We start from the raw sequence: 22,214 nt of genomic DNA, 5'->3' as shown, positions 1-22,214 counted from the left end.
CCTTTTTGACTTACGTGGCATCCAAACATCTCTCACGCGCCTCAACTACGTTGAGTCACAGAGTGTCCTACGTAAGACAAAAGATGTATAAAATTACAAAAAAAAAATGAGTTTGGGGTATAATAGGACCTTAGTTTAGTTAAAATGTGTTTTGAAATTTCGAACCTAGTCTAGAAAGGTACTCGTGCTTTATCTCAATATTTTAAAATATATTTTATCAGAGAATTGCAATTTATGATACCTTCCATACAATTTTTGAATATCAAAATTCAATTTTAAGATATCAAATTATTTGTATTGTCAAACTCAACTTTTAAAATTAATTAAATAATCTCGAGGAATGAAACATGATAACTATTTTGAAACGACAAAGGAAATGTCTATATCTTAAATCTGTGTATGAATTCATCTCTTTTTCAACTTTTTTTTTCCTATAAATTCAAACTTTCAACAGTGTACCAACTTAACACATTTATCTTATTTGAGAATTAACTTATCTAATAAGCCAACTAGCAAAATTGATGCAAGCTGGCCTTCTATTTGATGTCGGCTGCTTTTTTATATTTATGCATTACACGTATGCATGTATGATAAACCTAATTTTAATTATTTTCTATGAAGATATGCACATTATCACATATGAGACATTTAGATTTGCCTTTTATATTGTGGTTCAGAATCGCTAAAGCATTCAACGGTATTTATATAGAGTATTGATTATAGATATCTATATTTATTATTATCTCTAACTATAATATAGCGACAACTGTATTATTATTGCAAAACTCTTTATTTGTTATAGTGATACGTGCAGGCCACCACCTAGGCACCTATAATAGAGTAATTTTCGTTTGAATTTAGGTCTCTAACTTAGTTGTTGAGAGATAGTGATAGAATTTCTCCAGAATTTTTACGAAGTCAATAAAAATTAATTTTTCAGCAATTAACTCGATTATTTCACTTTATTAGTGATAGAATCCCCTACTTTATTAGTGATTGATGTTGTTTGAAATAGTTGGATGATATACAAATAATAAACTTAACTAATAAATAAAAGTATAGCGATAATTTTTATTCTTTTCCCGATATTTATGTATAGGGTTATGATGGGTTGACAATGTGGGGTTATATTATATACTTGTGATTCGCTAACAGGTCGAGAATATTGACTAAGCCTAGAAATAAAGGAAACTTTATCGAAAGTTTGGAGAGCTAGCTAAATTTTAAGGTCATAAGGATTTGTAAGTAAAGGATGGCTTGGATGATGAAATTTTGTGCTTAAATATGATTAAAGATTTATATTCGAGAATATATAGGTAATGATTTATGAGAGTTATAATAATTTTCCAGTGATTAGTCATTGATATGTTATAGGAACAAAATAATTACTTTGCGACTTTGGGCTAAGGTTTGAAAAGTGATTTGTGGTATGGTAAAATTTACTCCCTTGAGGCTTTTCCCTACAATTTATATTGTTGAATTGATTTTAGAATATGATTTAGTGGCTAGGAAGGCCAGGGGTCGTTTGGTCGGGACAAGTTATTCTAGGATAATTAATTTCGAGATAAGTTATTTCGAAATAAGTTATTCCATCATATATATGGGATAATGTATCTCATCACTATGGCAAAAATGGCGGATAACTAATCCAATGACTACCTAATACCTCCAACCAAACATGGGATACAATAATTCTACATTTTATTTTCTGCGATTATGATACCTTATACCTTACATCAAATGAGTCATTTAGGGTTTTGCATGTAGGTCTAATTATAGAAAGGTAATATTATTACTTTTGGCATACTAAAATAGAAAGTGTCTCATAAATTGAGACGGAAGGAGTACGCATTATTTACCTATGTTAGGGATTTATGAGGCATTCATGATACTTCCTTTGAGTTTATTTTTATGGTACAGTTAGCAGGTAAAGACTAGTTAGGTGCCATGTGGCTTTAATTTATAGTTGAACCCTACGACAACTGTTCAATAGATACATGACTTAATTAAGATGTCTAAATGAAAAATCTCGTCCAACTTTCCTTAACATTATACCCCAACCATATTTACGTTGCATGACAAAAGCTAAACATGTAATTCATGTGTATATCATACCATTAAAAGATTGAGATGAAAATCTCGTGCACGGTTTTGAATAAGAGAAAGTTCATCTCCTGCATGATGCAGTTAGTCAAAAAAAATATTTATTACTAGACTATAGTCTAAAATTGCAGTAAAAATCAGTACTTATGATAAAACTTAAAACCATAATAAGAGGCAATCAAATACCACAACTACTCTTGTGAACTTTCAGAACATAACAAGAGATCATTATACACAACTCAGAAAAATCAACCAAGATCCCTCAGGATTCATTCTATTAATTCCAAGTCAAAAGACCAACATACACAGTAGCATTTTCGGACATAATGAGAGCTTAACTGACGTTCAATCCTGATTGCGTCTACTTCAGGGGAAAATACATATAAATTTTTTGCAAAAAGTTGCCCGGAAGATGAATGGGAAAATATGTACACACCTCCATTATCATTTCCACTTAAGATCCCTAATAATTTTTACAATATGCATTCCTACCATCATACTTGGTTTCTACAACTACAACCAAGTCCAGCTGCAGGACATCGCACAAAGCAAACCTAGCTGCTCTAACTGTGTGCAATGCTATGAATGAAAATCCCAGCACATGTATAAGCAAAACTGGTGAAGCAATTTACAGGTGCTACATCACTCGCATGACTACCATAACCAATAACACTTGTATAGAAATAACATCATAAATAATGTTAAGAATGAGATGTCTGACTCTTCCAAAATCACTTATCTCTTCGATGATAAAACTTGAAGTTCTTGATTGCAGACGTCCTTCAACCAGAAGAGGACCTTCATCTTGGAACCTTCAGATGAGTACACAGCTAAAGACATCCATGAAGAATTCCTGCAAAACAACAAGATAGACAAAAGAATTTAGAACTTCTCCTGAATCTAAGAAGAAACATCATAAACATTGTTAAGAGAAAATTCAATAATGGAATAAAATAGTGAATAGCAACAAAGATCCATATAGCACTGGACCCCAAAAAGCAGTCCAGAATAACTGACGGCGCACACACTATTAATGACCTTAATTCATTTTTCCCTCCTTCACCAGTAGCTCACACACTATTTAGATGCAAAAAATCATTTTTTACCCAGAAAAACAACGACTTAGCCATATCTTATTATCATTTCGAATGATTTCAAATCAAATAGTAAATAATCCTTCAATGGACTGATTGATAATCCAGGCGAATTCAAAGCTAACCTACGATAAGTAGAAAATTGAAAAATCAAATAATGTGGACACTAGATTTAATATTCAATATTTAAGGAGTACTACACAAAAGGGGTACTTACCAAATATTGACAAACAAGGGAATCACAAAATTTTCCAACTTTTTAAAGATAATTTGGTGATTCCATTAATGTGCTAACTTATATGGTATGACAATATTTTGCGTTAAATAGGATCAACATTAATCATTTTCAGAAACTTATGACTTCTTCTTTATTATTTATTCCATAGGTCTTTTTTTTAATTAAAAATTAAAAAGATAACAAGTAATAAGATACGTTAATTAGGGTAGCTTTACAACTATCTAGTCCACAACAATCTTATCTAAAAATATTTACGGACTAGAGTTGCATACACCATCAACAAGTCCCTCCCCCACCCAAACTACCATATGTTCACCTTCAATGATTTAATCAACAGCATGCGCAAGAGAACTTTGCAAGAGCCAAACCAATCACAAAAAAGGTGCAAGTCCACAAGAAATAAGAAAAAAGTTAGCTATCTGACTCACCTGCGCTAAGTGGCCTTTCGCATCAACGGGCCGCTTCAGATCCGGATCCAGAGGAACTATCACTATCAGAATCTGAAAAGATAGAGCAAAAGATATCAGACACATGCAGTGAACTACTGGCTGCAAAATCAATGAAATTAAACATGAGACAATTATGGTGCATTTAAAGATGAAACATGCAAAAGATAATCAGTATTACCACTTGACGATGAACCCGAATCGCTGCTGGAACTGCTTGAACTACTGGAACTGCTTGCATTATCCATCTGTCTTCCTGCTTCTGCACTCGTAGCAAGAGCACTGGTGTTATTTTTAGCTAGTCATGTAAAACCATAGAACCATGTTCTATGAGATTTTCCACCTAAAGCATGAACCTTGATATCAATCTGGGAAAATAGTCACATGTATAAGAGGCTTACCAGTATTACTGTTCAGTGCACCAGCAACCATAGGAGCAGAATTCTGTAAAGAAATGCCACAAATTAAGAAATCCCTACCAGACAAAAATGTAAAACAAAGGTGGAGAAGGAAAAGAGGGAGGGATATCTAGATCAAAGCTCACCATGACTGGGGCAGTCCGTGTAGTTCCTCTGGCTTGCTGAGCAAGTTCAGTCTTTCTCTTCTGCTTGCTTAAGTTCTTTTTGTAATTGGTCACAAACCTTTCAAGCTCCCAGAGGCTTTCCGCATCAACACTGTCTATGTCTACTTCAATCACATCATCATGTTGATAGAATGTTGAGTTCCTCTTCTTAATAATCTGAACAACAGCATCAAGCTTTTCTAAAGGTAAACTCTGAAGATGTGTGCTGAGTCTCTGTTTTTCTTCATAGGTCATATCCCTTTTATCGGGATCATTTGCTTTAGGTTTCTTAGGAACTGGTACCCTACCAACATGAGCAACGCGTGATGGCTTGAACCTGAAATCAGCTGGTCCAGTCATTGACTCAGACCTATCCAAAGTCCTTGCTTGAGAAGCAGGTGGAGCGGCATGAGAAGTTACAGAAGCACGGGCAAAGGGAGAAGGCTGAGGGACCTTTCTTGAAGTTGGGGTAGGCAAACCTGCATCATGATACATTTGATACCTCCAATCCGGATTAAACTCGCCCTCTATAACTGCCCACCTCTCTTCAAAAATCTTTAACAACTGTTCCGACATAACATGAACATCATGTCCTTTGGGATTATAAGTCATGGCATTACGGAAGACAAGTCTCACATCCTCAGCAAACTCCCTGGGAGACTTGTACTGATTTTGAGATAACCTAGCTTTGATAGTGCCCAAATCCATAGGATGCTTGATGATAGCATGATAATCATGCAGCCCAAGACCCTCCACGTTCACTGGCTCATTAAATACCCACCCATGCTTGTGCTTCATTAACCTCTGAAGCAGGGTGGTGCATCTCTTAAACACCTGATTCCTATGTTTATCAAAGCCAAAGCCAACGCCAAATGGATACCCCTTCTCCAACTCACCATTGTGTTTCCTCCCAGCACCATTTGGCTTAAATTTTTTATTGCTTTCCGGGGGCAATCTATCCTTCCCAAGTAAGAATTCGGAATTAGTGTAATACTGATTGGCCTTCGGAGTCCTCTTCTCCTTCTCCACAAACTCAGCAACTACATTATTGTTTTCCACAACTGCAACCCTTGGTCGCTGGAATGGTCTCGATCCAGGGTGCCCCACCAAACCCATCTCTGAATTCACTCGCACTAAAGCCCTACTATTCATCACACCATTATCGATATGTCGTGGTTGACTAGAATTAACAGCACCATTAGGAATAGCGGTTATCCTACCAACATTATTAAAACCACCATTAGTATTTGTATCATGTGTGGTCAGCTGAAGCTCCTTAGCTTCAAGCTCTGTAACTAAACTCCTAATCTGATCAAGCTCACCCGCTAAGTCCCTCCTAATACCTCTAATCTCCGCTCTTGATGTCGCTCCCCCTATATTAATCCTAATTCTATCTCGAACCCTAGAAATTACAGGCTTAACTGTCGAATCCAGCTCAGCATGCTCTCTAGTTAATCCATCTGTATAACTCGCCATAGCAGCCTCTTCACCCCGAACATCCCCACCATTATTAGCCTCCACAATTGGGCTGCCACCAACGTTAGCCACTTCTCTACCATCTAAATCTCCCTGTGATCCAAGGGTATCATCCTGCCCTTGTCCACCATTTATCAATTCTACCTGATCCCTATCCCTCCCATCTTCCAATTCCAAATCACACGGCAAAGAATCTTTCAATTGAGGTTCTTCCTCCTCCTGACGATACTGCAACCGCTCCGATTCTTCTGCAGATTCCAATTCCCCAGCCTGTACAACATAACCATTCGCATCCTTGCTGCTCCCCTTGTTGACATCCGGCGCAGCGGAGATCGGAATCGGGTCATCCTTCTTTTGGATCCTTCTACGCTTCCGGGTATAAACTTTGGTAGGGCTTCCCCACCTTAACCTTTCTCTAGATTTCAAATCGTCGGCATGTGAAGCCATACATGAAATCAAACCAAATAACACCAGAAACCTGAAAAAAATCCACCAAAATCACCATAACAACATCTTCAACCATAAACAAAAACTAGGGTTCCTCAGAACCCCATGAATCGTAACAACAATATTCCGAAACCCTAGTTCAAACAGATCGAAAAAAAAAATAATAAAATAGTAAAAACAAAAAAAATTACAAAAAAAGTAAAAAATAAAATAAAAAAATTGGGGAACAATAAAATTAGGGTTAAGAAAATTGGGGACAGAGCATAGCAGAAGAGAGAGAGAGAGATGATTACCTGTTGAGAGAGAGAGAGAGAGAGAGAGTTTTTTCGGGTCGGATCTAAAAATGTACTCGCTTGGGTTGTGTACGTACAGTTTACTTTCTGTTTTATAATGTTGTTGACACGCGCTTGTCGTGTCGGAGCCTACTGTTATTACCAAAGTGGCATTTGTCCTTTTGCCAAGTAATATGTTGGGAAAACGTGGGATGACATAATATTTTTTTGTTTTTACTTTACTTGCTTACCCTCGTGGTTCTTCTCGGGATCATTTTTACTTGTCATATTTTATATCGGGGGAAAATTAAACTATAAGGTTGAAAATTATTTAGGTCATGTATAATCACATGATTTAGCTTATATTTATGTATGAACACATGGTTTAACACTCATTTGTTTGTTTAAGTATAATATATGAATGTGTTTTTTAATTGATATAATGTATACATATATTTTTTAATTTGATTATGTTCTTTAACTTTGGGTGTGTATAAGTAGACGTTTAAACATGTATGAAATCTAATAAATAGATATATGTGTCCTACGTGACATAATACACGTAGGATGTGAAATTGTCAAGTAGGACGTCATGTAGAATATATGTGTCTATTTGTTCAACTTTATACAAGTTTGGCATAGATATTGGTTGGGATTAAGTTAAAGGGCGTGTTTATATATTATGTTTTTTTTAATTTGGTCTTAGTTGATATATATGTTTTTCAATTTTGGGTGTGAATAAATAAAAATCTAAACGTGTATAAAGTTGAATAAGTAGACACAAATAATATGTGTAGTGTCCTACGTAGCAATACACGTCTTATGTAGCGTCCTACGTGTGTATTATGTCATATAGAATATGTGTGTTTACTTGTTTAAATTTATACAAATTTAAATGTTTATTTATGTACACTCAAAATTTGAGGATTTAGATGTCAATTTGATGTTAAGTTAAAAGGGAAGTAGCTATATTTATGTATTTAAGCAAGCAAAAATTAATCACATTTACTAAGCTTAGTAACTTTGGACCTTTTTTGGACATTTATTTAATATGTGATGTTATGAGCCGCACATTTAATCATATATGAGATTTTTGGTTAAAATAGGGGTTGAGTTTAATAGTATTTTTTGTTTTCCTACTCAAAATTCACCTCAGGATTTAAAATGTAATAACACTGGATAATAATATTCCAACACACAAGTTTATCCTCAAGATTTTATATTAAATTCAAACTGTTCTTCATTTATATGAATAATTGATGAACATGAAATGTTGATCGACTAAATATCTAGGATTATTATTAACATCTATCGCACATTTATAGAAACTAGTTATTATATGGTATGAATATAAATGTTAATCGACCGAAATCTCCTTCAAAATATTAAATGATTTTTAGGTTCTTAATAAGTGTAAACCCTATTTTATTTTTAATATACTTCTTAAACCTACAAATCTTTTAGCAATATTTCTTTCTGGACATAATCATAAGTTAGTAATAACTTCAAGTTGATTTACTATCAAATTGAATTTTATTAAAGATACTTTATTAAAGCAACATACCCCTCTTCATGTCATAATAACATATTTAACTTAAATATTATACTGAATATTGACGGCGTACAATTATTAACGTGCAACATTACACATATTATATTATATTAAAAGCACAAAAATACTTAATGAAATATCGTTCGACTTTTTGAAATAAATTTCTCAGCAGATACAATAATCATTTAATTATTTTTCTTATATTTTAGGACTATGAAATCAAATAAAAAAGTCGTAATGAAATATGTCCTTGTTTGAATTATGTGATACAATGGATCATCTGATTTTTAGAACTTGCCTGGCAAGCTAAAGCAGGCCTTGAGCTTGGTTTGAAAGGTGACAACATGTATAAGAGTCGAAATAGGAGTAGAGGAAGGAGCCGGTTTTCAAATAAATAAATTGGATCATTCACTGTTTATAAGGAGGTCGACATCAGGTATTAAAGTTTTTATGACATCTTCTTATCACATAAGATTATGGATGTGAGCCTTCATTTCATCCATTTTGCAATCATATAATGTGTGATATTTTTGTTGATTCCCCAATACGTACATTGAACAATTGACCCAAGATACTTAAAAATTATTATATTTTCTTTTGACATGTGAATCAAGTCTCACCTCCACAATATCCTCATGTGTACATCACTGAACTTGCACTCCAAAAACTGTCTTAGTCCCGCTTAACATGAACCCTTTTGACCTCCAGAGTTTGTCACCGAACCTCAAGCTTATAAGTGTTAAACTACGCTACGAGTCTTGTCTAACAACTATATCATAGACAAATAACTTATATCATGGCACCTCACCTTGAATATGTTGAGTCAATTCATCTATCACCAAAAAATAGAAGAGGCTAAGAGTTGATTCATGGTGCAATCTCATTACTAACTGAAAAATGCTATGAGTCTCGACCTATATGGCGCAGTTGAAATACTGGAGGAAATTAATGTATGCAGGAACATACTATCTCAAGTCAAGCAAACCACACTATTTCAGGAAAGTAATAAATCAAGAGACGAGATTAACTAATCAAGATTCTAAGTCCTTATTTAAATTTATTATTTTTCCAATTAATGAATACCAAAATGACTTAATTAACAATTACATTCAAATAAAATAGAGTTAAGAAAACCCAATTTACTACTCCCTTTTTACCAAATAAATCTGCATGTGTAATAAATGAATCTGCATGTTCAACGTTGTAGATTATTTAAAGAAAATGCACCCATCACAAGACTGCCAATGATTATTTTCTACAAATATATATATGCTATATATCTAACACCTCTACTATCTCAGACTATAAAAGCTAAATCTAATGCAGCGAGGAGCTCGCAAAATATTATGCAACTCAAATGTATCCAAAAATAGAGCTGGCAAAACTTCAAAGTATCATTTTCTTTTTTTATGTTTAATTAGGCGTGGGCAAATTTGATTCCTTTCTCAATGGACGATTTCAGCTCTGGTTTAAGAGCTTCAAGTCCTTCTTTCTCGTAGTCTGAAAGTGCGCCTAATCCCAAGACTTCTTCCACGCCATTTTTCCCGAGTCTCACCTGAAAATAGTTCAAACAAGTGTTGAAATCAGAAGAACGATAACCAGCAAAAGAAGAGTTATCATATCAATCTCCCATTTTATACCCTCATTGTGAGAGGGATCATCAGATTGAAAATAATGTCATCGACTGACAGAAAATGAAGATCCCTCTATACAGATGCAAAATCGAGTGACAGCAAGGCAGATACATTTAATAGCAAATAGGCACTCAAGCACCATTTAGGTTAGAAGAGGACATCATTACCTTGGATGCAAAGAATGGCAGGTCTGTCACAGTTGACTGTACGAATGAACACTCTACAACATCTGGAACCCCATTCAGTCCCTTCAAGCAAGCATCCGCGAAGATGGCACCAGCATAGCTGCAGAAGTGAAACAAATTGCTCAAAACCCAGTAACCACACAAAGAAAGATATGCAAATAAGGTGTATAGGACCAGTGACAAAAAATAAAAGTCTTTCTTATTTTTTATAACAATATACTGAGTGGGGCAAGTTCTCTTCAATGCATTGTTTTGACAAGTAGTTCACTTCAATACTAGGTGCATGGAAACTTTATATTCAAGACGTTATTAAGATTGCACAATCTTGGCCACTATGCAGCACGTGTTAATTTCCAGTTGTGGCATGTGACAACACATGCAGAAAAAGGTATCATGTTGTAAATTAGTATTGCGAAAACCTGTCAAAATATATTCGCTCCATTTTAATTTATGTGAATTTATTTGATTGTGCAGAGAGTTCAAGAAAGAAAAGAATTGGGACTTGTGCTCTTAAACATGTCATAACATTTGTGTGGCTTCTCATCAAGGATAAAATGGAGAGTTTCTTAAATTACTTCCAGGTTTAGGAAGTCTTTCCTTTTTAAAAGGACTATAAAGGGTATATGGTCACATAAAGAGGAACAAATAGAGTTGTCAAGCAACTCTAGACCCTCTTTACAAGAATTTGACTCTCGTTAGCGGAAGACACTTATGCAGGTGTTCCTTGTCAATACCAGAAAGTTCTTGCCACCAAACAGAGAAACTTTCATGAAAACATTGCAACTTAAATAAGTAAAAGAGAGCATGAATAGAAACATACGCCATCGAGAGGGTGGCTGAACCCTTTCCAGCCTTGGCCTCCACAACTTCAGTGCCACCATCTTGGGTGCGCTTGGTGAGTGCCTCAATTTCTTCACTTGACAAATTTGCACTTGGAGTGGCCTATTGCAACATTTAGAGATAACAACAATACAAGAATTAGTAAAGTTACAATGTGGAATTAATCTTTTTTTATGAGTCAACACGAGGTAGACGTAATTTTTAAATAACCTAGATTAAACAAAAGAAAAGAAAGATTACTTGGGAAAATAACGGGAGGATAGTTACGCCAGCGTGACCACCAACAACGGGGACAATGACATCTGGAACAATGCACCAAAATATTTAGTAGTGAATAAGAACTTTACATGAATTGACGGTTTAATACAATGAAATAGAAGCAAATCAAAGATGGAAATCACTATGATGCATACCAGCAACATTAACTTTAGCTTTTCCAGCATAGAAAGTCTTTGCCCTAACAACATCAAGTGTGGTCACTCCAAAGAGTCTCTTCTCATCATAGGTTCCAGCCTTCTTGAACACCTCAGATGCAATTGGGACAGTGGAATTCACGGGGTTGCTGATCACATTGACAAGTGCCTTTTGGAGATTTGAGGGGAGGTATTAGAGGAAAGAGGAAGAGTTGGTATTTGTTACTCCAACATCTAAACTAATATGTAAACCAATATGGGTACTTACATGAGGGCAATACTTTGCAATAGCTGTGCAAAGAGACTTAACAATACCAGCGTTAATGTTGAACAGATCATCACGGGTCATACCAGGCTTTCGTGGCACACCAGCCGGAATAATGACAACATCAGCTCCCTCCAAAGCCTTCCCTAGCTGTTCTTCTCCTGCATAACCCAAAATCTGCAAGTCCAGGAAAAAAACAATGGTCAAGGAACTGCAAGGACTAGGGATCAGACACTGAGGCCGTTCAGTTTGTGGATTGCAGGTGAGGCAAGTGGGATAAAAAATATAACACTGTTTGGCTTATTGTGCAAAGGATTACATCATTAGGAAAAAAGTTAGGGGTCTTTCAGAAGATCCATATATTTTAAAATAAGCCCCCAACTAAATTCTGCATTAGTTGTTTAGCGTTTGGTTTTCACGTTTACTCTCAGTGTTCACAATATCAACATTAATTATGTAGTTATACCAAATTCAGTAATGTATAACATTACAAGTATTAGGAATAGATGCATAAGAGCACATAAATCAGAAAAGAATAACCTTATATTTGATCACTTATTCAGTTAACCATTTCTTACATATTATCTCTCCGTGTATTTTGAGAAAAGTTTGTATATTGACTATAAACTATAAAGTAATAAGAACATCAGGCAATTTAATTAACTATACCTCAATCTCTAACTGCAGGGGTCAATGATATAAATTCTCTAGATATCTTGCTGTATTTGGGTCCATTTCATTTTGATATAAGTAATTTATCTTTTATGGTAAATTAGGAGTCCCTAAAACTAAAAGTTCTCCAAACTTCACACCTATCCCTATTTGAAGCTAAAGCTAGTGTAACAATGACTAAGGCTTAGTCTAGCTACCCCTTATAGATATATTCTTAGATAAATCCGCATTGATACAGAGAGATCATACTACTCTTAAAGCAATTTTCTTCCACATGATTTTAGTTCAACCTGATCTCTTTTTATAGCATCTTCAATCACCACAATGCCGTACGTAAGGACTAGTGTTTGTAGGTTTATGCAAGGCATAGCCAAACCATATATGGCAACTTTTTACTAATTAATCCTATACTTGCACTTTTTGCCTAATGTGATCATTTCTATTTTTGTCCAATCTTATATGACAGCACATCTATATTTGCATCTAAAGTTCCAATGACAGTTAATCTTGCGGATATAATAAGCATCTGAGACCCAAAGTTCACCCCATATCACATTGTTGATCTCACAACCATTTTCTAAATTTACCTTCTCAAGTAGGAATCTCGAAGCACTCTTTCACTTCAATCACTAAAATTCAATCAATCTACTGCATTTTCGTTTATCACGTCATTCACATCAAAAGATTGAGCACTTCAATCAATATATTTCTATCAACCAATCTATCACATTATTCTCTTCAAGAGATTGAGTGACACCGCAGTTTTATCCAATCTCTCTTCACCTTCGTCCTTATGGTAGGAGAGCTAAACGTGGATATATTACGTCTTACTTCGACTTATCCTAGCAATTTGTTCTGAGAAACGCTTCTCCATAATCCCAAATTGCAATCAACTCCCTTGTTAGCAAAGTAAAGTTGTCATCTTAACTAGAGAAATGTAATATTTATTTCACATTTTTGTAGTTTAATTCCAATGAGTTTTTGCTTGAGAAGTTCACAAGGAATCAAGGATTACAGTATAGAGATTCTAATAGTAATAATAATCACTGGAGTATTTGCCATTGAATGTTGAAGTCATCTACAACAAATGCTTAGATAAAATTTGATAAGAGTTTTTTTTCTGATAATTCTATGCCTTCACATCATTATTTAATATTTAGCTTATCATCATCATACCTGGCATATAATTAGCAAATATAATAGGAATCAAAACAAAACTCAACGAAATCACAGGTACAGATTCACATAAACATACAAAGATTAGATCAACTTGTGAGATAAACGCAACGAGTCATCAACATAAAAACAGAAATCAAGTCCCTATATTCATCAAAGGACACTGATACATCAGAGCAGTTAAAATTCTAGGGCTTAGAAGAGTGAGAAACCACACACTCATCACGAAGAGCGTAAAACATGGAGTAACAGGCAAGATAAAGCAGAAATTAACCTCAGATCTGGTGTTGATGTGGCTGACATCAGCGGCAACACCAGGAGTTCCAGCAATATCGTAGAGTGCAAGTCTGGAAACTAAAGGATTCAGTTTCATGAGAAGTGACAGCGGCTGCCCGATCCCTCCAGCTGCACCTAAAATAGCAACTTTCCTGTCCGGAGCAGACTCCGATGCGAATCCCCGGCGTCTTCCGGCGGTTGAGGTTCTGCGAGCCAGAGTTCTCAACATGGATGTCCTCATTGCTATGGCGGAGAAAAATGTGAAGTCGAAAATGAGAGAAATGTTCAAAGGGAGTGTTGAGTTGCGTGAAGCCGACTACAGTATTTATACTGGCTATAGATTCGTAAATTTCTAGGAATGGGTCCCCTGATTTTCTGCCGGTAAATATTCCCTTGATTCATTTTTACTTGTTCTCTAGTATTTAAAAATCTTTTTATCCAATATTTAATATTTACCCTAAAATTTGAATTTGTGTAAAATAAAACTTTATTTGGAGATGGCACTCAAAATCTTTGATTAATGAGGAACAGTTTCATTTACTACACAATATTATTTAGTAGTTACACATTAATTTTAACATATCAAAAAATATAATTATTCTTTTCTTATTTAATTCTTTATATTAATTATTTATTTCTCAAGACTTGAGACTTGAGAGGCTGAGACTAAACAAAATTTATATTCATCATTATCTCTTAACCGCATGTAAAATTTAAAATAGAAACTTAAAAGTAAACGGAGGGAGTATTGACTATACCATTGAAGCAACTTAAAATTCTTGACTTAGTCCCATTTAGATTAACTTATTTTTAGATGCATTGACTTTTTAGTAGTTTTTTAGTTTTGAAGGTATTTGGAAAGATTATAAAGTGCTTTTAAGCATCCACTTTTAGGCCAAATAAGTTTTAAAATAAGTCAGAAATTAAAAATAGGATACCATCTACGGACTACGTGTATGATTTTTAATTTTTGGCTCATAAGTAACTTTTCATATGCCCATCCAACCAGGCTCGTAATAAGTTATAACTTTTGTTTGATACACCGAATGAGATAGTAATCTCATACAATAAAGTAAAATTATTTTTTCATGCTTAATCGATAAGATAAATAATAAAATGATGAAAATAGTTAATCTCATGGAGATATCCAACGCATGAGATATTTTTGTTTTATCTCATCTCACCTACTAAACGCGTCTAATTATTTACCTTTGAATATATTTTATGCGTCTCAATTTATGTGTTGTTTTAGTCAATTTTAAAAAAAATACTTAATAATAATGATTGTACTTTATTTAATATTTTCCTAGTGCATTAACAAATGAAGCATATTCTTTCTATCTTAATCAATCACAATGAAGCATATTATCTGCAAATATCGTTGCGTTTGCGGACCAAGTTCTCATCTTTACACTAAGGAAAAAAAGGCTCATCATCTTTATGATATCGAGAACATTTTTTTTATGCCTCATACAGCTAACACAAGTTATACTTTCTGTTTTACAAGTTAGTGAACCCAATTCTTTACACTTTTTGGTACAAACTTTTGAGTCCACCAATTTGTGAAACAAAAAGAAAACCTCGCACGTATCAATTATATGAGACAAAAGTAAAAAAATTCTAATATCTAACCTTCTGTTGGACCTTCGTTTACTCGCCTTGTCCGAAAAATCTGTCAGAGATCATAATGCGAGTATCTCAATGCAGAAAATATAAGAACTTAAGTGCATTATTATATAGAACAACTGCAAACAAATATACATGGCTCAAAAAAAGTCACAAATTTGGAAAATGTATGATTTTCTGGCAAATAGAGTTCTTGAACAGAATCCTACAAGTACAAAATTTCCCAGATGCAGATTGACATCCCCAAGCCACAGCTCGACGGCCTCATTAGCTGCAACCCTCTTCAATTGTACAACTTCAACCTTCACAATACTATAGAAATAGAGAAAGACAACTCTCTAGTCCACATCTTAAACAATCCAAATTTTAAGGGAAAAGTAGCAATCAAATCTGAAAAAGGGCAGCTCGGTAAACATTAGGGAAGTGCCACATCCCAAGGGAGTTTAATGTAGTCAGGCCACCCTGGTGCCAATTTCACAGCTCGAACCAAATCAAAATACTAAAAAAAGTTGTAATCATCTCCATAAGCTAACCTTGATAACAATGAGAACAACTTTTGGATGTTTTGATTTTGACAACTTGAAGTGAAAGACAAAGTCCTTTAGATGTTGGTTAACAAAGAGAGTCGGTCGGTTGGCCATAGGTCTTCTTTATCCAGTCCAGAACATCCACACAATCTTCATGCCCAATGAAATGCCTTCACATACAGAGGGATTTCAGGTTAGGAGAAAATGAGTGAAGATTTTTGTTTCTATATTTCAAGTTCATACCTGTTTATTGTACGATAGGTCTTCAATTCTGCAGCTTGACGGTGATTTCTTATATCTTTCCGCATACGAAGTGACTCAGGCATCTGGAGATGGCCATCCTGACTGTTATATGAATCACATATGAAGCTAAGCACCTTTTCCTGTAAATGCCATTTTCAGATGTCAACAGGAGAATTTGACGTGCTTCATGGCTCATGCTACTGAGAGATAAGGCCCAATAATAGGTAAGATTAAACAATTAAACAATTTTTCATAGGGGAAGAAACGACTGCCTCTGCACATGAAACAAACATGTTCCTTGAAAAAAGGAAAACTGAAAATTATCACATGCCAACTCCAAGTCAAAGAATCCCTATTTCTTACAATTAATTGTTCACTGCCTATATTTTCCCTCAAGGCATGCTTTTGGAAAAAGAGAAGTCTGAAGGCAAGAATAAGCATCTAAAACCAAAGGAGGTCATTGTGAAACTGATTGTAGCTCAATGAAAAAAAGAAGAAAACAATTTGAAAGAGAATCTTCCCACACTAAGGTAATTATTGCTAAGAAAAGGACCCACTATTGTTCTGAACCTTCCAGAATCAACCTTTCATATCCAGACTGACACAACTCAGAATATACCAACCATGGGATACCCAAAGAGATGATGAAAATATCCGCATATATATAATGCATGCATGACTGTATGCATTTCATACTGTCAATAAAAGGAATCGTGAACGACTTTTATAAACCAGGAGAAACTCAGCTACAGCATCCGGAATGAAGAGAAATGTCCAACTTGATAAAAGTTCTATTTAACAAAAAGAAAGGCACAACAATTCCTTATAAAAACAGAAATGGCATACCAAAGGTTTAGAAGCATCTATCCACTCATAAATCTGTTCATTGCGAAACCATGTCATCTGCCTTTTTGCAAAATTTCTGCACAAGAATATAAGAATCAGTCAATCAGCTTATAACTTGCAAGAAATAACATTATAGACAACAACAACATACCAAGTGTAACCCCACAAGTAGGGTTTGGGGAGGGTAGAGTATACAAGACCTTACTCCTACCTCGTAGAAATACAGATGTTGTTTCCGATAGACCCGGATTAAAAAAACATTTTCAGCAGTTTCAATATGGGAAAAGTAACAACAATGAAATAATGTGAAATGGAGAGCATTACACAACATAGAGAAGAAAGAACTGTAAAACCAGCGCTAAAAGAATATTGCTAATACTACTGCCAAGAAACTACAAGAATATTGCTAATACTACTGCCAAGAAACTAGTATTATAGACAATCCAATCAAATCAGGAAAACCAGCACTAAAAGCATGGACCAGACTCAAATGTATGGAAGGGGCCAGAGCCCAGACAGGAGTAAGAGTGGACCAATTTAGGCAGTACTATCAGAAGTTCCTCACATTTGCATCCACATCATCCATACTGCTCTTTTCTCATCTTGAAAAGTAACTATAGTATCAAGAAGTGTGGCTCGCTCAGCAGACAAGGAAGTGAGGGTTAAGTAGAAAGTTGTCTTCAACAGTGACAGGGGAGACATGATTAAAATTCTATCAGGAATAGTTGTGGAACTTTCTGCTGATCCATGGCAAATCCGCATACAATGACTACAACATATAAGCCTCCAGAACTAAACTGTGACACTAGAAGAGAAAAATTGCATATAAATACAACATTTAAATGTCAAGAAAGAAAGGTTGTCTTAATATGTGAAATAATAGAGAAAGTGTTTGTTATGACTTATGACAGAAGTTATTTTCTAAGAAAGACATTTTCATGAGGAAGTCATGCACTAGTGCTTGGTTGCTGGGGGTGAGGGGATGACCTCCCTCACTTATGGACGAAAGCCATTTTCGTTATTACTATGTTGACTTTTAATTCCATATCACTTGCTCCAACCAACACTTAGACATAATTATTAATCTTTATTAGTCAAATTTCGGTAAAACACTATCCAATTTGCTAAAATTATTATCAGTCTTTGATATGTATTTTTCCAAAAATTATTTTTCAGTCACAAACCAAACACGAGAAAACATTTTCTGGGAAAATAATCTTCCACTAAAAAACATTTCCCCGGAAATATTTTCCATAAAATAATTTCCGTTAGATCAAACACATTTCAATCAAGGAGGCCTTAACGGTTCATACTAAAAGGCCATTTTATTGAAAGATAACATTTTGAAAAATTATATTTTATTACACAATAAGACAGTCATTTTCCCTACATCCATATCTTCTATACAAAGAAACCGAGAACAACAAAGATCATCACGATTTGAGACAATTACATAGTCACAGTGAAAGTAACATACCGTGATCCTTTCTGAAATTCAGATAAAAATTCATAGAAGTCCCCAGCAGAACTCCATCCTCCATTTTCCCTACATCTTAGAAGGTATTCCATTGCCTAAAAGATTTTGAACAAACACATATTAGTAAACAAACTATTGGACTGTGTTCAAGGTATAGGGATGCAAATATACTTGTCGGTAACCAATTGCTCGAGTAGCAGAATTCGAGTTCGGCAAAAGACCCACATCAAGAAGCCACCCTGCCTCAGATAGAATTCCATCTGCTCCTGCAGTATGCACCATCATAATGAATTAATTAGGATCAAGGTATTCTAAGTAAAGTTGTTAAGGAACTAAAATGGAAAGCTCTTATTTAAAAGAAAGATTTATTTTAGTTGAAGCAAAAATTAGTATCTCAAGGACTACAAAATTAAAGCACACTGGTTAACTCAGAAGAAGAATTAACCTTCATTAACAAAATGATCACTGGTACTTGTTTGAATTGCTCACATTTCACTATCCAATTTCCAAAGAAAATGTTTCTCCAGTTATTCAGAAGAAACTTATCCGAATACATATCCTTAGATGACATCAAAACTATGAACAAAGAGAAAGAAAGGATCAAATTACTTTATCTAGTCTTTCCAAAATGTGAGAAAGAAAGGATCAAATTAATTCATCCAGTCTTATCAAAATGTTATGAAACGAAGAAGGGCAGGAAGAGAGGAAGGAAGAGAAGCAGATAATTAGCCCTAGGTATCATGATAACCGCAAAAATCTTAAGGCAGAAAAGAATGCTCTTCCTAGAAGGCTTGTGAATAATGGATGAGGCTGTGATTGAGAATTCTAAGACCTTAAAAGAATATTAAACAAAGCAAATAATCATAAAAATTTCATTAATCTTTTACCTAAGAGCATATCTTCACACCGAAAATCAATTGATCTATAGAGATCTATCCTATTGGTGGAAAGGAAATAACAAAGAAAATCATAATCCAAATCCTTTATTTCATTCTGCTGCAATTTGTCAGCAGAAGTCTTGACATCAGCAGCATCTATTTGACCTGATATGAGCTGTTCTCTGAAAGAATCATATGGTACTTCAAAAGCTGATGGAGGTGACCCAGTAGACTGCAAGACAAAAAATGTATTTAGTTTTTTCATCCAAAGATGAACTGAACAGGCTGCGACAACATGGACTAACAGTTGTGCACATCTCAATCCAGTCTTAACTATTCCATAACCACAAAGAGCTCTTATGAAACCAATACAAGTTCTCTCTACAAGTACATCAATAGTTGACAGGAAACACAGATTCTCCCTGCAATCACATCGGTAAGTGACAAACAATAACACAGAAATCTCTAATGTCAACCTAACTCATACAACACGTGATCTACAAAGAAGGTGTTAAAATCAGAGCAATCGCACATGAAAGTTACACAATTTTACCTTAACAATTTCAAGCCTGCGACGCAAGCGATACCAATCATTTACCGGTAAAGACTGGGCACCAGGATCACCAGCTTTAACCAACAACTGAACAGCAGCATTCCACTCTTCATCATTCTGTAAACTTGCAAGCTCTGAGTCAACTTCAGCAGCAATCTCTCGAGAGGCTTTTGGAACATCTGGCTTCCCATAAATAAACCTTAAACATTGGACAGAATTTATTATGTGAGTTGGAAGATCATGGCCCTTAAGGTTAAGTGACTCAGTTGTAGAGACTGCATGAAAACGGAATTCTCGTACACCCAAGATCCAATTCTATTATCAGTTACAGGATATATGTAAGCTTCATTTTTAAATATAATAAAGCTTGTAAATAGACATCTCTCAACAAAACTTATCCTCATTCTTGCTCTCTCACAGTCTGTAGTTTTACAGAATGAATCTTCTTTGTTGAACAAGTTGCAACCAAAAAGTTTAGCTTTAGTTTTGAAATGTGCTCCTCAATCTAACCAGAAGCTTTCAAGTGTGAGCTGTAATATCCTACACATACCATCGCAAATATAATCCAGTACCACCAGCGACTATTGGAACACGGCCCCTATCAAGGATATCTCTGGTAGTTTGCCTAGCATCCTCAAAAAATTGTCCAACAGAATAATCTGATGACATATCCAAAAGAAAAGGAGAAAAAAAATGTGTTAGAACTAAAGGACAACAAATTTAAGGGCACATCATATAGGGCATACAGTTAACTAAATATGACTATATGAGCAAATCAGATGAAGGAAATTTCACTTCAAATAACAGCCCCACCCCGCCCAACTGGCACAGGTTCCCTAGAAAAAGGACTCTTGATCACAGTGGAGTCTGGAATGTTGTGTTAGTCTAAAGTTACAAATGCCAGTGATCACTAATCTCGACGATTTGTATAAACATTGCAAATGCCTTGAGCATAAACAAACAAAGGTGAAATGATAGATATAAAATGGTCAATTTGAGGGTTTCAACAAATTGAGGAATTTTGATGTGTTCCCTTCATTGATTTTAAGTTCTGATGTTCCACAAATATGGAAAGCAGAGGGCTTCTATTGGTCATGACTGTCACTATGCACACGCCAACAAATATATGCACCAAATTACAATTTATGACAATGTAGAGGGCATAGATCATACTTCATTGAGTGAAGGGATGAGCTGCACAGCTATTGAAATTCATGCTAAATATTGTTTCAATGCCTCAGACCCTCTAATTTAGACAGAAATACCTTCGGATGGATGCAATATGTCAACCAGATGATGTACTACTTCCTGCAAAACATACAGCAAAATAAGTGTCTGTCATGGCAGTACTCTGACACATGGTTCTATAAAATTCAAAAAGTATTTTCCATTCCTCAAACGGACAAACAAGTAGTAATGAAGCTCCAGAAGTTAGTCATTCAGTACATCCAAACATGAAACCAAAAATTACGCGGAAACCAAAAGAAGGCAAAAAAAGTTTCATGTTAAAAGCATGCCTCAAAAAACCAGGCAGTAAACATGCTAATATTAGCAAAACATAATTCAAATTTGCTAAAGCAATACCTTTCGTTCATCAAAGGAAGGCTTCGCTGAACCGACATCAAGCCCTCGATACACCTATAAAGCCAGAGAACAAAGCATAAATCAACTGAATTTCAACAAACATCATTCAGTCAGTAGCAGAGCCATGATAGAGGTTGAACATCTACTATATATACATATAAATGAAGTGTGATTTCTCGACCCTACCTAGCTCCACCACTGCATTCAGTTAAGCAACATTAACAAGTTTGTGATAATTTTTGCTATTTCATTTAAGTTCAAGTTTTGGTACTTCAATTTTATTCAATTGTTTACTGTCAATTTCAATTTTCTAACTAACCAAATGGAAGCAATTTATGAGGTTAGTTAAGTAATAACCTGTACAGAGTCCGCGCTGATGATTTCACCATTGAGTCGCTTAGCGAGCTCTAATGCTAGCTTGCTTTTACCGGCACCGGTAGGTCCGGAAATGACAATAACTTTCTCCTTAGTAGAGGAGGCAGAGCAGGAGGTGAAGAGACGGCAACGGCGGCGGAGAAGTGTCTCCACCGTGTACGGCAGCCGGAGATAGCTGCTTATCCGAACGCCACCAGTCCCGACGGTGCTTATCATGACTGGAGCAACTGGACCGATTGGCTACCGGAGAGGAGCCAAGTCCCTTTTTAACACTATAGTTTAGAGGCCTCTTAATTTAATTTTTCAAAATTAATATTTGTTTGATAAATATGAAAATCTTATATTTGTGAAAATTATTTACTCTCTATTAAATGAGTAAATTATAATTTATAAGAAAATATTTTAAAAAAAATATGATATCTATTATAAATTGCATATAGTTCATATTCTTTTT

The 22,214-nt window shown here is 35.0% G+C and overlaps 3 protein-coding genes across 8 annotated transcripts; all 3 read right to left on the bottom strand.

Annotated features, from left to right (window-relative positions):
* Nucleotides 1-2,342: 2,342 nt before the first annotated feature.
* LOC102578148 (transcription factor GTE4-like) lies at nt 2,343-6,727 on the bottom strand. 2 transcript variants are annotated; one of them, XM_015314198.1, is made up of 6 exons: nt 6,660-6,727; nt 4,426-6,397; nt 4,283-4,325; nt 4,063-4,143; nt 3,864-3,935; nt 2,343-2,956 (listed from the first exon to the last, which is right to left on the bottom strand). In XM_015314198.1, the coding sequence occupies exons 2-5, from the start codon at nt 6,364-6,366 to the stop codon at nt 3,886-3,888; spliced, it is 2,115 nt and encodes a 704-aa protein (XP_015169684.1). In that variant the 5' UTR covers nt 6,367-6,397; nt 6,660-6,727; the 3' UTR covers nt 2,343-2,956; nt 3,864-3,885. The 2 variants fall into 2 exon arrangements, with proteins under 2 accessions (XP_015169684.1, XP_006358951.1); XM_006358889.2 differs by lacking the exon at nt 6,660-6,727 and having other exon boundaries at nt 4,426-6,539.
* A 2,613-nt stretch (nt 6,728-9,340) lies between these two features.
* LOC102606140 (malate dehydrogenase, mitochondrial-like) lies at nt 9,341-13,961 on the bottom strand. 2 transcript variants are annotated; one of them, NM_001288017.1, is given in 15 exon segments: nt 9,598-9,744; nt 9,990-10,005; nt 10,008-10,013; nt 10,016-10,021; nt 10,024-10,048; nt 10,051-10,053; nt 10,056-10,067; nt 10,070-10,073; nt 10,076-10,084; nt 10,087-10,109; nt 10,830-10,951; nt 11,090-11,151; nt 11,263-11,431; nt 11,531-11,704; nt 13,650-13,930. In NM_001288017.1, coding segments are annotated over 15 exon segments (1,011 nt in total). In that variant the 5' UTR covers nt 13,893-13,930; the 3' UTR covers nt 9,598-9,607.
* A 1,398-nt stretch (nt 13,962-15,359) lies between these two features.
* On the bottom strand, nt 15,360-22,059 carry LOC102605568 (tRNA dimethylallyltransferase 9). 4 transcript variants are annotated; one of them, XR_001474962.1, is made up of 12 exons: nt 21,743-22,059; nt 21,386-21,439; nt 21,067-21,109; nt 20,352-20,460; nt 19,802-20,000; nt 19,258-19,480; nt 18,542-18,636; nt 18,371-18,465; nt 16,894-16,969; nt 16,048-16,187; nt 15,811-15,974; nt 15,360-15,739 (listed from the first exon to the last, which is right to left on the bottom strand). XR_001474962.1 is itself a non-coding variant. In XM_006358886.2 (11 exons), exons 1-11 carry the CDS (start codon nt 21,974-21,976, stop codon nt 15,890-15,892), a joined length of 1,353 nt encoding a protein of 450 aa, XP_006358948.1. In that variant the 5' UTR covers nt 21,977-22,059; the 3' UTR covers nt 15,360-15,889. The 4 variants fall into 4 exon arrangements, 3 of the variants coding, with proteins under 3 accessions (XP_006358948.1, XP_015169686.1, XP_006358949.1); XM_006358886.2 differs by having other exon boundaries at nt 15,360-15,974; XM_015314200.1 differs by having other exon boundaries at nt 15,360-15,974; nt 19,414-19,480.
* Nucleotides 22,060-22,214: the final 155 nt, after the last annotated feature.

This window comes from Solanum tuberosum, unplaced genomic scaffold (assembly GCF_000226075.1).
Source record: "Solanum tuberosum cultivar DM 1-3 516 R44 unplaced genomic scaffold, SolTub_3.0 scf00283, whole genome shotgun sequence".
NCBI classification, from domain to species: domain Eukaryota; kingdom Viridiplantae; phylum Streptophyta; class Magnoliopsida; order Solanales; family Solanaceae; genus Solanum; species Solanum tuberosum.
This window is presented reverse-complemented; position numbering and strand designations above follow the sequence as displayed.

What these genes read in the sequence shown, in the direction of transcription:
- LOC102578148 (XM_015314198.1), bottom strand. Translation starts at nt 6,366, where the DNA reads ATGGCTTCACATGCCGACGATTTGAAATCTAGAGAAAGGTTAAGGTGG. An exon ending in CACGGACTGCCCCAGTCATG is followed by an intron (nt 4,326 to 4,425) that starts GTGAGCTTTGAT and finishes ATTTCTTTACAG; the next exon opens with AATTCTGCTCCTATGGTTGC. An exon ending in TTCGGGTTCATCGTCAAGTG is followed by an intron (nt 3,936 to 4,062) that starts GTAATACTGATT and finishes CTATCTTTTCAG; the next exon opens with ATTCTGATAGTGATAGTTCC.
- LOC102605568 (XM_006358886.2), bottom strand. Translation starts at nt 21,976, where the DNA reads ATGATAAGCACCGTCGGGACTGGTGGCGTTCGGATAAGCAGCTATCTC. An exon ending in ACTGGATTATATTTGCGATG is followed by an intron (nt 20,001 to 20,351) that starts GTATGTGTAGGA and finishes CCAATGTTTAAG; the next exon opens with GTTTATTTATGGGAAGCCAG. An exon ending in GAATTTCAGAAAGGATCACG is followed by an intron (nt 16,970 to 18,370) that starts GTATGTTACTTT and finishes ATTCTTGTGCAG; the next exon opens with AAATTTTGCAAAAAGGCAGA.
- LOC102606140 (XM_006358888.2), bottom strand. Translation starts at nt 13,892, where the DNA reads ATGAGGACATCCATGTTGAGAACTCTGGCTCGCAGAACCTCAACCGCC. An exon ending in ACATCAACACCAGATCTGAG is followed by an intron (nt 11,705 to 13,649) that starts GTTAATTTCTGC and finishes CTGGACTTGCAG; the next exon opens with ATTTTGGGTTATGCAGGAGA. An exon ending in TGCCATTCTTTGCATCCAAG is followed by an intron (nt 9,746 to 9,991) that starts GTAATGATGTCC and finishes AACTATTTTCAG; the next exon opens with GTGAGACTCGGGAAAAATGG.